Source organism: Chenopodium quinoa, unplaced genomic scaffold (assembly GCF_001683475.1).
Source record: "Chenopodium quinoa cultivar QQ74 unplaced genomic scaffold, ASM168347v1, whole genome shotgun sequence".
Classification (NCBI taxonomy): domain Eukaryota; kingdom Viridiplantae; phylum Streptophyta; class Magnoliopsida; order Caryophyllales; family Amaranthaceae; genus Chenopodium; species Chenopodium quinoa.
The window spans coordinates 1,358,800-1,372,584 of NW_018742861.1; the positions used below are offsets into that span (position 1 = coordinate 1,358,800).

At 34.2% G+C, this 13,785-nt stretch overlaps 1 protein-coding gene across 1 annotated transcript; it reads right to left on the minus strand.

The window, feature by feature from the left end:
* Nucleotides 1–1,621: 1,621 nt before the first annotated feature.
* On the minus strand, nucleotides 1,622–11,083 carry LOC110726116. Its single transcript, XM_021905580.1, has 9 exons — nucleotides 10,682–11,083; nucleotides 7,380–7,544; nucleotides 6,216–6,597; nucleotides 5,821–6,095; nucleotides 5,578–5,646; nucleotides 5,398–5,454; nucleotides 3,537–3,589; nucleotides 3,349–3,424; nucleotides 1,622–3,206 (listed from the first exon to the last, which is right to left on the minus strand). Exons 1-9 carry the CDS (start codon nucleotides 10,723–10,725, stop codon nucleotides 2,228–2,230), a joined length of 2,100 nt encoding a protein of 699 aa, XP_021761272.1. The 5' UTR covers nucleotides 10,726–11,083; the 3' UTR covers nucleotides 1,622–2,227.
* Nucleotides 11,084–13,785: the final 2,702 nt, after the last annotated feature.

The window sequence follows — 13,785 nt, forward strand, 5'->3', positions numbered from 1 at the left end:
ATAAAAGAATTTAATTACGAATTAGTATGGAGTCTATTATTTTTAAATGGCACTTATGTACATTGTATCTTGTGTGCGACTGGTTATATTATGTGGCCGCTTGTAAAAGGACAACAGTAACCCTTATAACATTGATTGAGTAACCCTTATAACACTGATAATTTACCCGTGTAACACTAGCGAAATGGTTGGTCACATGGTGTGACTAGCCACATGAATTTGTGATACTTGTATATAACCTTATCAATCAATAGGATATGTACAATAAAACTTGTAGGTTTTAGAGCACCAACATGTCTTCCTATATACTTTCATGGTTATGAAACTCGTTTTTCTTTGACAAAAATTGGAATAATTGAAGTGGAATGCATTGCATAGGAATGTATTGCACAAGACTACAAAAGTCATAAGACTAAGAGTCTATTCTCATTGACTGAACTCAGCTGAGCTGAACTGAACTCAACTGAGCTGAGCTGAGCTGAACTGAGCTGAGCTGAACTAACTAAACTAAACTAAACTTAGCTGAGCTGAACTGAACTGAACTAAACTGAATATTTTATAAGAGAAAGAAATTAGGAGCTTAACTGAACTAAACTGAACTGAATTTCAACGTATGAGAATAGGCCCTAAACACTACATTCGACACCCAAATTGTGAGGAATTAAAGTATCTCCCCAACTCTCCCTTAAAACTTTTATAATATACATAGTGATCAAAGATGTTTGTAGGCTATGTCACGTATCTAATTTTTTTTATTTGCTCATACATAAAATAATCTAAAACCTATATATATATATATATATATATATATATATATATATATATATATATATATATATATATATATATATATATATATATATATATATATATATGGGATATGTATCCCAAAATATGTATTGCTGTTCAATAGTGATTGAAAAATATATATTTTAAATAATACAGTATTATAGTATATGTAACTAATTTCATCTATATTTATTTTTTATCACATAACTTTTATTACTAGGTATAAAAGCTTATTTTCAATATATATTACATATTATTAATCCGAGGACGATTGAATGCATGATAACAGTGAAAAAGGGGATGGGAGAAATGGAGGAATAGGCAATAGCAAGCAAATAAAGCTGCTATTACTTACTAAATTGTTGGCCTCACCTGCAGTGCCTCTGCCTGCATGCAGCGCAGTATCAGTATGTATACATTGCCAACTTGGGTTCGGCTTAAAAATACCAATTTACTCATCATCTCAACTTTTATGATATATTATATAAATTAAAATCACCCTTAATAATGCTCCCTGTCCTTCACATACAAAATTTAAATCACTCCCATGTGATATAAGGTCCCATTTCTTTGTCCCCCATTCACCATCTCCTCTATTTGCATCACAAAGCGATTACATGCCCCTTATTCGGATTTAGTTTTATTCGGATTTAGTTTTCACGTTACTAAGTTAAGCAAAACTAGGAGTATATATAACAAAGAAGGGCCGATCCGAATGGAACGCTTACATGCAAATTCATTTACTCCGTATTCTTATTCTGTGTCCACAAACTAAACTTCTTTGAAAAATTTTGAGCTTATTTTGTCTAAAATAAGTTTCTAAAAAATAAAATAAAATGAAACAAGGCCCTCGGGCTATATTTGGTACAATATTCAGTAAACAAATATTACGTAGTAGAAGTTTTGGCACATATGACTTTTGTATCATCTTTACAATATTCAAAATCATCAAGCATAATGATGAGGCTATAAAAACAATTCTACAGAGTACAAAATGCATCAATTCAGGGTATATTGAAACCTGAGTTCTACAATCATTAGAACAATGTGAATCAAAAACTAAATACATCATACATAAATGTAGGGAGGACTGAAGAACAAGTATAGGTTTAGTCTAAAAGAGACTCGGTATCAGCATACTACGTAAAGTCTTACCACATTTCAACAGCAGCCACGTACAGTATAGGAATGTTACTTTATCCATCAAGGAACTAATTACAAGTTTACCTTCTGCTGACATGTTGCTTCAAACAGACGCTTCTAAAGTTTCGCCTTCCCTCAGATAAAATAACGGGAAGCCATGATCAACATGAAGCCGATTCTAAATCTAAAGATGATGTGACAAAAGACGCAACTGTAATTATGTACACCAGTCTACACCTTTAGGACATTCACAACAGTTACCACATCAATAACAAGTATAAATAAGATACCCTCATTAATCAGAATGCTCGTGCAAATCTTCCTCTGACCCTCCATCTACACAACCTAGTTGTTGCTTTTCCTCCAACCCTCCATCTACACAACCTAGACGTTCCTTGGGAGTAGACTTAACGAGCTGTAGACGGGACATCACATATGCCAAGAGTTCCTCTCGGTGAGAAAACGTGAAGTCCAAATGGGCATAATCATATTCATTGTATGATACATCTACTCCAGCTGCTTTCATCAAAGTGTAATACTTTCTGACCATTGATGAACGAATGACCTTATCCTTCCGACCCGCAACAAGATCAACAGGAATGTCAATAAGATCAAAGAATTCCCCCAAATCCACTGGCTCTGGAGATCCATAAACCTGGAAATTAGCATCTGGGTTCCCATAATCAAACATCCTAAACTTGCCAGTTCGCTTCATCTGTGCCATATGAAGAGCAACGTAGAATGATACTCCTGGCATGTCATTCATGTTGTAGTGCGGTAAACCTAGGACCCCAATCCAGTTGGAACTGTCTCCTCCTACAACATAACTCATAAGAGTTTGGACCAAACCACCAACAGCAGGGTAATTATGGAAGTCACGTGCTAATTTATTAAGCAGCATACGGAAGAATCGTGTAGGTATATAGAAAGCTGGAATGATCTTAACTAAGATGGGGGCCAATACGAGGAATAGATGTTCAACCACAGTAAACGCAAGGTTTGAATCATCATGGAAACCAGCTGGTGATAATAATATCAGTCTTGAAAGCCTATGCGGTTTCTGTTCAATTCGACGCGTGATTACATACATAAGAATACCAGCTCCTCCTAAGCTGTGGCAGATTGCACACAGATTATATGGTGCCTCATCACTGTTTTCTTCATCAAAGTCAGGGTACTGCAACTTCAACTCAGAAGTTTTCACCTCATGAATTTTCTCTAGCATAGCAGGAATATCCTTAGTGCCATGCTCATTGATAGAATACCGCCAATACCTATTTCATAAATAAACAGTTAGTCTTACCACCGTTGCATCTCAGACTGCAGAATACTGTAACAGGTTTGTTTTGTCTTAGTTGCTAACTTGCTAAGTAACAATGGAAACAAGGTTAACTACAGCAGTATAAAAGAACTCACTGTCTTGATGAAATGTTCCTGTCAACATGTTCTCTTGAGACCAAACCACGGAAATTCCCAAGAAATACGTCATACCCTGTTAAACAGACATGTTAATTAGAAGTATAACAGCAATGTTACACCATAGCATAGGGGAAAAGAAAAAAGAGAAAAAAAAAAAAATAAATAAAAAAGCACACTCAGCATACCTTGATCAAAAGCTGCAAAAGCGGGAGAGCCCACCACTCCATTGGACACCCAACTAAATGAGAAAGAGAAAAAGTTAAAAAGAGGAGCTAGAGGAACTGAAGATGGTATTTTTTATTGCAAAATCAGGGGAGCAAAATCATGCGAACTACAAAAATTAGCTATGTAACAGTATGCTAGTGAAGGCAATGACCATTTAAATATCATTTTCAATTAGGCTTGGTCAAGAGAAAAAAAAAAGGACTTAAAAGCGATCTAAAGCACACCGGAGTTTCCAGTTTGAAGTAAGTCATTTTTTCTTTGAACTTTACCTTATCTAATGTCCAAATATGATGAATTGATGACAAATTATTACGCCAATTTATCGTTTGCAATCTAGAAAATTATACTCTATCCATCCCAATTTAAGTGCCACAAATGAATAAGGCACAAATTAAAGGCACTAGAAGTAATGGAGTAAAGAAGGTCCGAAGGGAGATTTGATGGGGTCAAATCGATGGACATGTGTAATTTACTGGGGGGAAAATATGTCACTATAAGTTGGACTCCACTTTCCAAATATTGTGAAATTAATTGGGACACATTTTAATTGAGTATAAAATAATCACTAGTAAATGTGTAGGTAAATGGAAGCTAAAAAAATGGGAAATAAAATTACAGATACGATATATACTTCTAGCAGGTCACAAATCAGCAAAGCGTGATTTTACAACTTAATTGGGCCAGAAGTAAATGGAATTTTGGCACTTTATATGGGATGGGACTCATGGGAGTAGAGAACTAGAGAATAATTATTAGTACATGTGTAAACTGAACTTTACAAAACAGACCAGAAGTTGCAGAATTTGGCCACCTACGCCAAATCTGCTCACTCACATTCACACAAACAAAAATCAATCATTAAAACCCCGTTTTAATACTGTCGAGATGTACATGCCACATTCATGCACAGCGACAGAATTCATCATAACTTCTTATATGCTAGATATTCTCAGTCAGCAATGAACCAGCATTCCAGCAGTGTAGTAGCAACAGGCAAATAGAATCATATTTAATTTTAATAGAACGCAGAAAGGGCTGAAGCTTTTAGGAGATGCATACAAAAATCTTGTTTTCCAACAAACAAATTTCACTGCAAATGCCAGCTTCACAGTGACCTCAGCTCTCAGAGTAATTTCCTTATCCACTATCCTTAATCAAATATGATCCTAAAATGTGGTCAAAGAGACAAGAAGGCTTCACTAGTAGAAGAAAAAAAAAAACTAAAATAGAAGAACTTTGTTTGACACGACACAGACTGGATATTAAAAACGCCCATCAGCCAAAAAGTAAGTTAGATCCAGATTTGTAAAGATTGATTGTTCCACGTCGGGAGGGGGGGGGGAGGGACAAAAACAAGAGGAAAAACAATGGCAAATCAAAGGAGATATTGCATGCTCTTCTTAACTTAACAAACCCTTAACATAGCAAAAATACAAGGGATCACCACCTACTACTTAACATAGCAAAGGGCATCAAAATCTCAAACAAACATCTCAACAATTGAAAGAAAAAAACCTAAAGTGACATAGATTGATGAGTGTGGAACAATTGGTGCACCAGGTGGGTGCGTAGAAACATCTTCACATAAGTAGCTAAGATAGTAAAATATTTCTTTACTTGTCCCATTTCCCAAAATATAGAAACAATTCAAGTCAATTTCTGTTTCCTGTTAAATCAACCCCAAAACACCATGTCCAAAACCATCCACTAACTTTCAGAAATTCCAAGAAATGATCAAAGCACAAAGTTTCATCATTAAATTGTAGACTGCAATAATTTACTGTATAATATACAAAATTAACAAGGGCAGGGACAGCTCACCCCATAGATGAATCAAGTACTCCATGCTGTAAATAAACCGCCTTCCTAGAATTGCGTCTGGAAAAATCATTGCAACCATGAGAATGGTGACATTATACCACTAAATTATCCAAGAAAAGTGGAATAAAAGACGTTAGAAAAAAAAAAAAAAAAAGTTAGGAACTAAGAACGACACCATACCTTGGAATTCTTTCCAGAAGAAGAATATACCCATCTTCTGTAACCACATGGATAGCTTCATAAGGATACCTACAATGTGCATAGAACCATGAATATTGAATACTAACATTATTAAGGTAGAAAAACTAAACAGGTAAGCCTATTGCTTCATGAGTGCGTCCAAATATGTAACATAGTTTACAAAAGAAAACCAAAGACAAGAGCTTGAATCTGTCAGCAGAAGCATACAACAGTCATTCTTACCCAAATTCTGTGATGACATCTTGACAAGTCCGTGCATCTGTATTAAGTGGATGAAATGTCGTTTTCCTCTCAGTAGGAGCCGGTTCATGATCTCCAAGTACAGCTGTAGGGATATCTTCAACAGACTCATGGACATAAATACTGCTACTCCGTTGAGGAAAAATCAATCCAGATATAATTCTAAAAGCCTCTGATGGAGAAAGAAGAAAATGCGCAGTCTTGTGGACGGCATCAAAGACAGCTTCTATAACAATTTCAGTAGCTAGATGAAGATCCTGAGAGTTTCAAAAAAGCAAAATGATAAAAATGCTAAAAGCCACCATTGGCCAAATTTTACTTTACAAAGAACTTAAAGAATGTAAAGATACTAGTTATATAAAAGAAAAAGTGGAGACCTCAATAACTCCTCTTCTGCGGTCCGTAGCACGATGAACAAAATGATCCCTCAGACTAGGCAGCTTTCTAGGAGAATGAATAGGTGAAGGACACTCGGCATGTTGGGACCTATTCCCTCTTAAGATTAGACGGTAGAGCCAAAACGGAAACCCCAACATAAGTGTGAAGGGAAATAAAATCCACGAAAGCATATACCCAATCAATGTCTGATGATTATCATACTCTCTCATATTGGTAGCCCATGAAGCTCGAGAGCTTTCAGATCTAGGTGTTGCAGGTGATGCGTATCCATCATCCTCTTCCCCAGAGGAGTATTCCACACTTGAGGTATCAGAATCCACAGACAGATCATGAATCAACTGGTTGAAGGAAGAAACACCACTACCATTACAAAGAAAAGTCAAAAGTTAATAACATAGTAGAAACAAAGAGTCACAACATGTTGCTTAATATCTATTTTTCATAGCCCTCTACTCCTCTTTACTACAAGAGAGGCACATTTTTTTCCATATTTAGGAAATTCAACTAGATTATAGTTACGACACTCAAATTTATGCAGTTTGCACTTCAAGCATATAATTTACGAATAAATCTGATTCATAATATTTTTTATTTTATTTTATATTATTTTTTTTTTTTAAAAAAAAGGAAAATCCACATAGAGAGAGAGAGAGAACTGAAACAAAACGATAAGGTATGCAATCCTGTATCAATTTAGTAATGGAACATGGCTCACAGACAATAGGCAAACATAGTTCAGAAGCTCCAAACACATTTAACAAGTGCTTTGTATTTACAAGAGTAGCATATCTGTTAAATGAAGATAGATCCCTAAGAATATATAACCACATATCTCTCAATCTTTATGATCCTTACTTTTTCCCCTTTGTTACCCTACAACCAAACTATAGCATTACTGCATAAAACACTCCTAGTAGATACTAATACTATCAGAGGTTCATTAAGAGCAAAAGGCAAATAATTTCAGATTATTGCAACAATCACAGTTAATGCCTTTTTGCTATAATCCTTTGAAGAAAGTGCCAAGAAACAACCAGTAGTGATAAAAGAAGCATAAGTCTGAGGGAGTACAATGAATAGAACAAGCGAACAATCAAACAGAAAGTGCAATTGTTACAGGTTATTGATCAAGTAAATACTACCTTCCCATCCACCTTGGAAGTCGAGGTCCACGAAAAGTAGGTCTTATCTCAAGACCTTCCAGAATAGAGGCCTTCCCAGGCAAAATGGCTAGCAGAATTGCTGAGATGCTATTTATCAGTTTAACTATATTGTTCAAGGACTCATAGGTAACTGTCTTCACTGACCTGCAGAAATGTTAAAATAAATTATAAATATGCTAGCATATATAGAAGAAAACGATCATCATCTTGAACATCAAATGCATCTATGTGCACCCTAATCCCATCCTCATATGAGTAAATTGGACTTTAGCAATCACCAAGTACACTCTTTTGAATAAATGTGTGTACATTTAAAAAACAATATGGAAGCAAAACCAAAGATACTAAAGTGAAAGAAGCTCCAACACAATGAATGTAGAAATTGGTTTAATGAGGATAAGCTTTAGCCTTCTTCCTAAGCTTAATTTTTATCATAGAGGCCTAGAGGGTATGACCCAACTAGGGGAGTAAAACTTGCATCATGCAAACTCTTGAGTCCCCTATACTAGAATTACAGCATCATCAAATATTAACTAAATTTCCAAGCTTGTACCTATTAGTGTTGAATTCAGTAATTTAGATATTTACCTAACCATCACCAACGGCCGACCTCGAATTCACTTATTTAGATAACTGAATTTCCTGTTTCCATAGACAATTAAAGGGTGTGGTCTAGCTTCCTTAGCGGCTATACCTAACTTTCTCCAACGGCCGACCCCAAACTAATTTCCACAAATCAGCAATTGCAACTCAAATTCTCAAGCAGCCTGTGTACAATTTAGCTATAGTTCATAATCTGGTAAAGAAGAAGAAGAGGATGGTTCGAGTAGTATAGTCCTTACTCCGAAAAATCTTTTTTTTTTAATATAAAAAAAAATAAAAAGAAAGAAAGAAGAAGAAGAAGATGATTGCAACAGTATATTCCTAAAGATAGTGTTAAAGTTTTGTGGACTTCAAGTGAATTGGCTTCAAATTCTATATTTTTTCCGTTTTCTTATTGGTGTGTGTGTATGGTTCACATTGAGTTAGTGGTAATCTGAAAAATTGTATTGTTGATGTTACCAAATGTTACAAATTAGAGCTTATTCTATTTATTTATTTTTTTTCAGTTTTTCACTATTAGGAATTAACTTTTACTGATTAAACTGACTTTTACTAAATATTGAGTTAAAAGTGAAGAGAACTAGGCCTAAAAATGCAAGAAATACTCAATCTGCAGTTCTTTATGCTACTACAACAGCTTATAATTTAAGGCAGAGGTAATTATTAATATTTTCTTCGATTCACTAACTAACTCAGCCAGCAGGAAAACCAGTCCCAAGCTTGTATATAGGAGAAGGGTTACGGTAGAACAGTGATAGTCCAAAATGATTGAGAGTAGCACTAGGATGAGTGACATCCTAGGAAGTCTTCGTGTTGGTTCATTTAGCTGGCAAATCAGATTTTGGGATCAAGAAGATTGAAGAGTTGATATTAAAAATTTGTAAATTAAATCACTTTGAAGTGAACCAAAGACCCCTTAAAGTATCTAGTGAAAACACCAAGGTGGTGTTTGGTTCATGTAATTTTGGTATAAAGTATAGGTTTAGAATGGCTAAAACTATTGAGAGATTTATAAATTTATACCCATAACCCTCAAGAATATGGGGTTGAGAAACCAAGGGGAAGGTGGCTTTTGCTCACATACCAAACCTTTAGGTATCATATACAAGGAAGAAAAAAACAATCTTAGATATTTACCAAACACATGGTTATTTAGTATCAAGTTCTAAACTGATAGCATTATGGTTTAATTCCTAATTCCAAACCTATATCAGTCATAAATAGACCTGGTTATTAGTTGGGTCGGGGATCGGGTCGATTGCAGGTCGGGTTAAAGAGGGTCAAATTTCATCAGGACAATAGCGGGTCGAGCCAATGCAGAACACAGGTCAATAGTGGGTTGATAATGGGCAGGCCAACAAATATCAATCAAATAAAATATTGGACAAAGCCATTATTAAGTTTATATGAATACAAATTTATCTATGTATTTAATTTTACATTATCTTTTTTTTTTTTCTCTTAAATTGGAAAAACATTTTAGCCATATATTGACCCTACCTAATAAGGTCGCTATCCATTACCGGTTGTGTCCATTAAAAACCCTTTAAGCATGACCCTAACCCTATTATTGTCATTGGGCTACCCTACTTAATAACCAGGTAAACCAAATGCCCCCGACGTCACTCAGATTAGAGTACTCAATATCACAGCAATAAGCAATTTGAAACACAAATGGACTACAAAATAGTGGACGTGTAAAGAAACTTTATTGGAAAGATTATAAGGTAGCATTGTTTGGTAACTTCAAAAGAGACCCACAACACTCATCCTAATCATAAATCCTCATCAATCCCAAAAAAAAACTAAACCAGTTGGTACCAGTGCACCACAAACAAAATGAATCATGTACTTCCAACATCGAACAATCAAGTACATCTTCCTACAACAGCAAACAATACATTCACCACCACTACGAAACCACTGTCCTTAAGAACTCATTTAAGGAGGTCTTCCTATAAAGTTCATGGCACGTCTTGGCAACCTCAAATCATCAAATATTAGAAACATATATAGTTATAGAGGCTTTTTATAACCATGGATAACAACATAGGGATGGATATCAATTTTGACAGCACCTACGCAACTACATAAACATCCTCAATTACCCCTGTAACATGTGATAAACACCTTCAACTACCCCGTACCATTCGATAAACACCTTCAACTACCCACATACCACTCAATAAACATGTTCAACTACTCCGTACCACTCAATTAACATCTTCAACAGCAACAATGCCACTAAACTATTACTTTACAACAAGCTCTACAGCTCCGCTGTGTTCCAGAAACTTCATGATCAATCATTTCATAACACTAATCGCTCCACAAAATCATACTTCGCATTTCTTACGGCAATATTTCTAGCTCAACATCATATTAAGATGATAGCAATCAACTTCATTACAGTTAACATAAAATTAGAAGAAAAAAAAACCTACAAATCACTCATTAATTCAAAGCCAAAATTCGTTAAATAACTCCGTAATTACAGCAAAAAAATAAATAAAACAATGCACAAATAACTGAAAAAATTACGAATATAAAACCATCATGAAATTCCCTCAACATCCGCAACATACCCAGATGAAATCACGCTCGAAAAATCCAATTCAATCCAAAAAAAATGCTTAAAATCAAACATCAAAAATATCGGAAATCAAAATTCGACTTACTCCTTAGTAATTGCAATGGCGTTATCCACGATTCGCTGCATCATCGACAAGAAAGGAGAAAAACGCTGAAAATCAAAACAAAAGTAAAAACAAAAATCCCAGTTGAAAAATGAAGGAATCGAATTGAGAAATTCCAAAAGGAATAACGAAGAATCAAGAGAATCTTGGTAGCAGAAGGAATCTAAAAGAGGAGAGAGAAAAGCGATGAGAAGTGGGTAAAAAAAGGGGCGACGAAATTGAGAAAGACAACAACAACAGCGCCGATTCTATGCGTACATAACTGAAACACGGATTTTTTGAGGTAAAAATTTTAAATAAGTAAAATGAGGAGTATTGTACTATAGTATATGAGTATTATAGTATAAAAACGAGTAAAATTTATTTTTTATTTTTGGCGTGTCGTTTTGTCATCTTATTCGTGGGTCGGCAAGACACGTGGGAATGAGTTGCTCCTAAATAATGTTGCGTGTCTTCTTCTTAACAACCACTCGAAATTCGCAACTTTTAATCTAATTTTAGGATAAATACGTATGGTTATACGGTGATCCCCATCACGGCCATAATCTTGTGAAATTTATTGGATTCGCTATATATAACGCGTATTCGCTGTGAAGAGTTAGCTTTTAGCTGTTAGCTATGAAGATAGATAATTTAGATCTGAGTGTTCGTTAAAGTAACACTTGATTAGTTGTTTCATTTAAAAATCAATATTTTACATTTAATACGCAGTAGTATAGATTAAATTTTCAACAGCTACCTCAAAAACTACCTCTAATTTCAAAAACTAATATTTCTAACTTTTCATAAAAGCTACCGTTTTACTACTAAAAGCTATCTTAACCACTACTTTGTCAAACACTTCCATTTTTTGTTAGTCAAACCACTAAAAGCTACTCAAACGCTAGTGTCAAACACGCCCATAAGCATTTGGTATACTTCCTTCGTTAATGGTTAATTGCTACAAAGGGGTATATTTGTGAGATATAAAATATTCCTTTGTTGCAATTAACCATTAACAGAGGAAGTATTTTTTTATTATTCCCTCCGTTTTTAAATACTTACTCCATTTTCATTTTCCGGCCGTTTTTAAATACTTGCTTCATTTCCTTATTTAGAAAGCTTTTACATACTCCGTATTTAATTCCTTTCTCTCACCTAGTACACTCAACATAAATCATATTTTATTAATTTTATATTATCTCTCCTTCAATTCTCTAAACTACTTTTGTTATTTTACAATTTGTTATTCTTCCTCCTAATACTACCTCCGTATTTTATTACTTATCCAATTTCTCTTAATACTCCATGCATGGAGAAATGGAGCAAGTACGTAGTATTTAAAAACAGTGAGAGTATTATTAAATAAATTAATTTATTAATAATTCATGAGTAAATTAGTGTAATAAATGCTTATATATTGTCTATTTTTTTCACTTATAGCTTCTTATATATAGTTTATAACTTCTTACATGTAGCCCTAAGAGATGCATATATCTTTTTATTTCCTTTCATCTTTTATACTCTCTCTGATTTTAAATACTTGTTCTATTTCTCTATACGCTGAGTTTTAGGAGAAATTGGAGAAAGTAATAAAATATAGAAGTAGTAGGGTTGGTTGAAGAATAAAAAAATGTTAAAAAACAAAAATAGAGGAGAGCAATTGAAGAGTGAATATAGAATTAATATTGTTGGGTCCACCTGGTGAGAGAAATTAATTAGATATTGTAAAAAAATTCCAAATAAGGAAATGGAGCAAGTATTTTAAAACGACCGGTAAAGAAAAGTGGAGCGAGTATTTTAAAACGGAGAGAATACAATTTAATAGTTTTTTCTAAAAGAAAAATTGTCATGATTAATCTCAACTTTGTCTCATTCGCCAATATTAATCCCAACTTTCGTTTATTTTTTTATTTATTCCAACTTTATACCCCATCCGCCAGTAACACTCCCAGGTGACCGGTATCCTGCTGAGGAGGTAATTTTTTTTTTAAAAGTTTTAATATAGATGTGTCAGCATGTTATTAGTCAAAAAATAAATAATTAAAGATAAAAAAAATAAAAATAAACACACACACACACTCAAATAACCCAAAACCACCGAGGCTGCCACCTAGGGTCAAGCAATAACAATCATAAAAGGCGTGATCAAGCAATAACAATAAATATCAAGCAACATAATAACAATAAATTATAATAATTATAATCATCAAAATAATAACCATAAAATCATAATCATAAATCATAATTAAAATAATCATATCAACGTTAAAACATAATACTAGCAAGATCCTAGGCATGATACTAACAAGATTAATAACAAACCCTAGCATGTCATTAAGCAATAAAAATCAAAGTTTTAACCCTAACATGATACTAACAATCATAAATATTAGGAAGAGAAATAGGAAGCATCATAACAATCATACTTGATTTAAGGAACTTATTCTTTATCCTAAACATGATACAAGGAAGCAATAAAACATCCTAACATGATACTAGGAATCAAAATAACAATCTAAGCATGATTTCTATATCATAATATCAATTAAACCATTAAAGTACTTACTTGGATGCCTCGTACCTCTTTCTAATAACAAAATACACGCGTTAGTAACTTCAAGGAAAATAATAATATCAAACAACAATTAAATTAAATAATTAAAAGAGAGATTTGGGACCAAACCCTCAGAAATTAAACCTTTCACGTCTAGGGCGAAGGCAACTTCGAACTTGGCTAGGTGTGTCTAGTGTTAATGTATGAGGAATTGTGTTTGTAAAAGGGTTGGTTTAGAAAGAGAGAGAGAATCAAGAAATTCTTGATGAGAATTAGAAAGAATAAGAATTGATGAGAATTGATGATTGTAGGTAATTGAAAACGGAGTTTTTATGACGTTATTTATTAAGAAAATCAGCCAAAAAGATAAAATATCAAAACAGAGTTCTGACGCAAAAAAACTGAGTTGGCGCCAGACGCTGACCTTAGCGCCGACGCTAAGATTGGCGCTAGGCGCCAAGTCTAGCGCCAGGCGCCAATCGTAGCGTTAGGCGCTACAGATGGCGTTTGGCGCTGACTCAAAAATCCACGCGTTTTCTTAAAATCAGAT

What these genes read in the sequence shown, in the direction of transcription:
- LOC110726116 (XM_021905580.1), bottom strand. Translation starts at nt 10,725, where the DNA reads ATGATGCAGCGAATCGTGGATAACGCCATTGCAATTACTAAGGA. An exon ending in GCAGAAGAGGAGTTATTGAG is followed by an intron (nt 6,096 to 6,215) that starts GTCTCCACTTTT and finishes TGAAACTCTCAG; the next exon opens with GATCTTCATCTAGCTACTGA. An exon ending in AGGAACATTTCATCAAGACA is followed by an intron (nt 3,207 to 3,348) that starts GTGAGTTCTTTT and finishes TTTATGAAATAG; the next exon opens with GTATTGGCGGTATTCTATCA.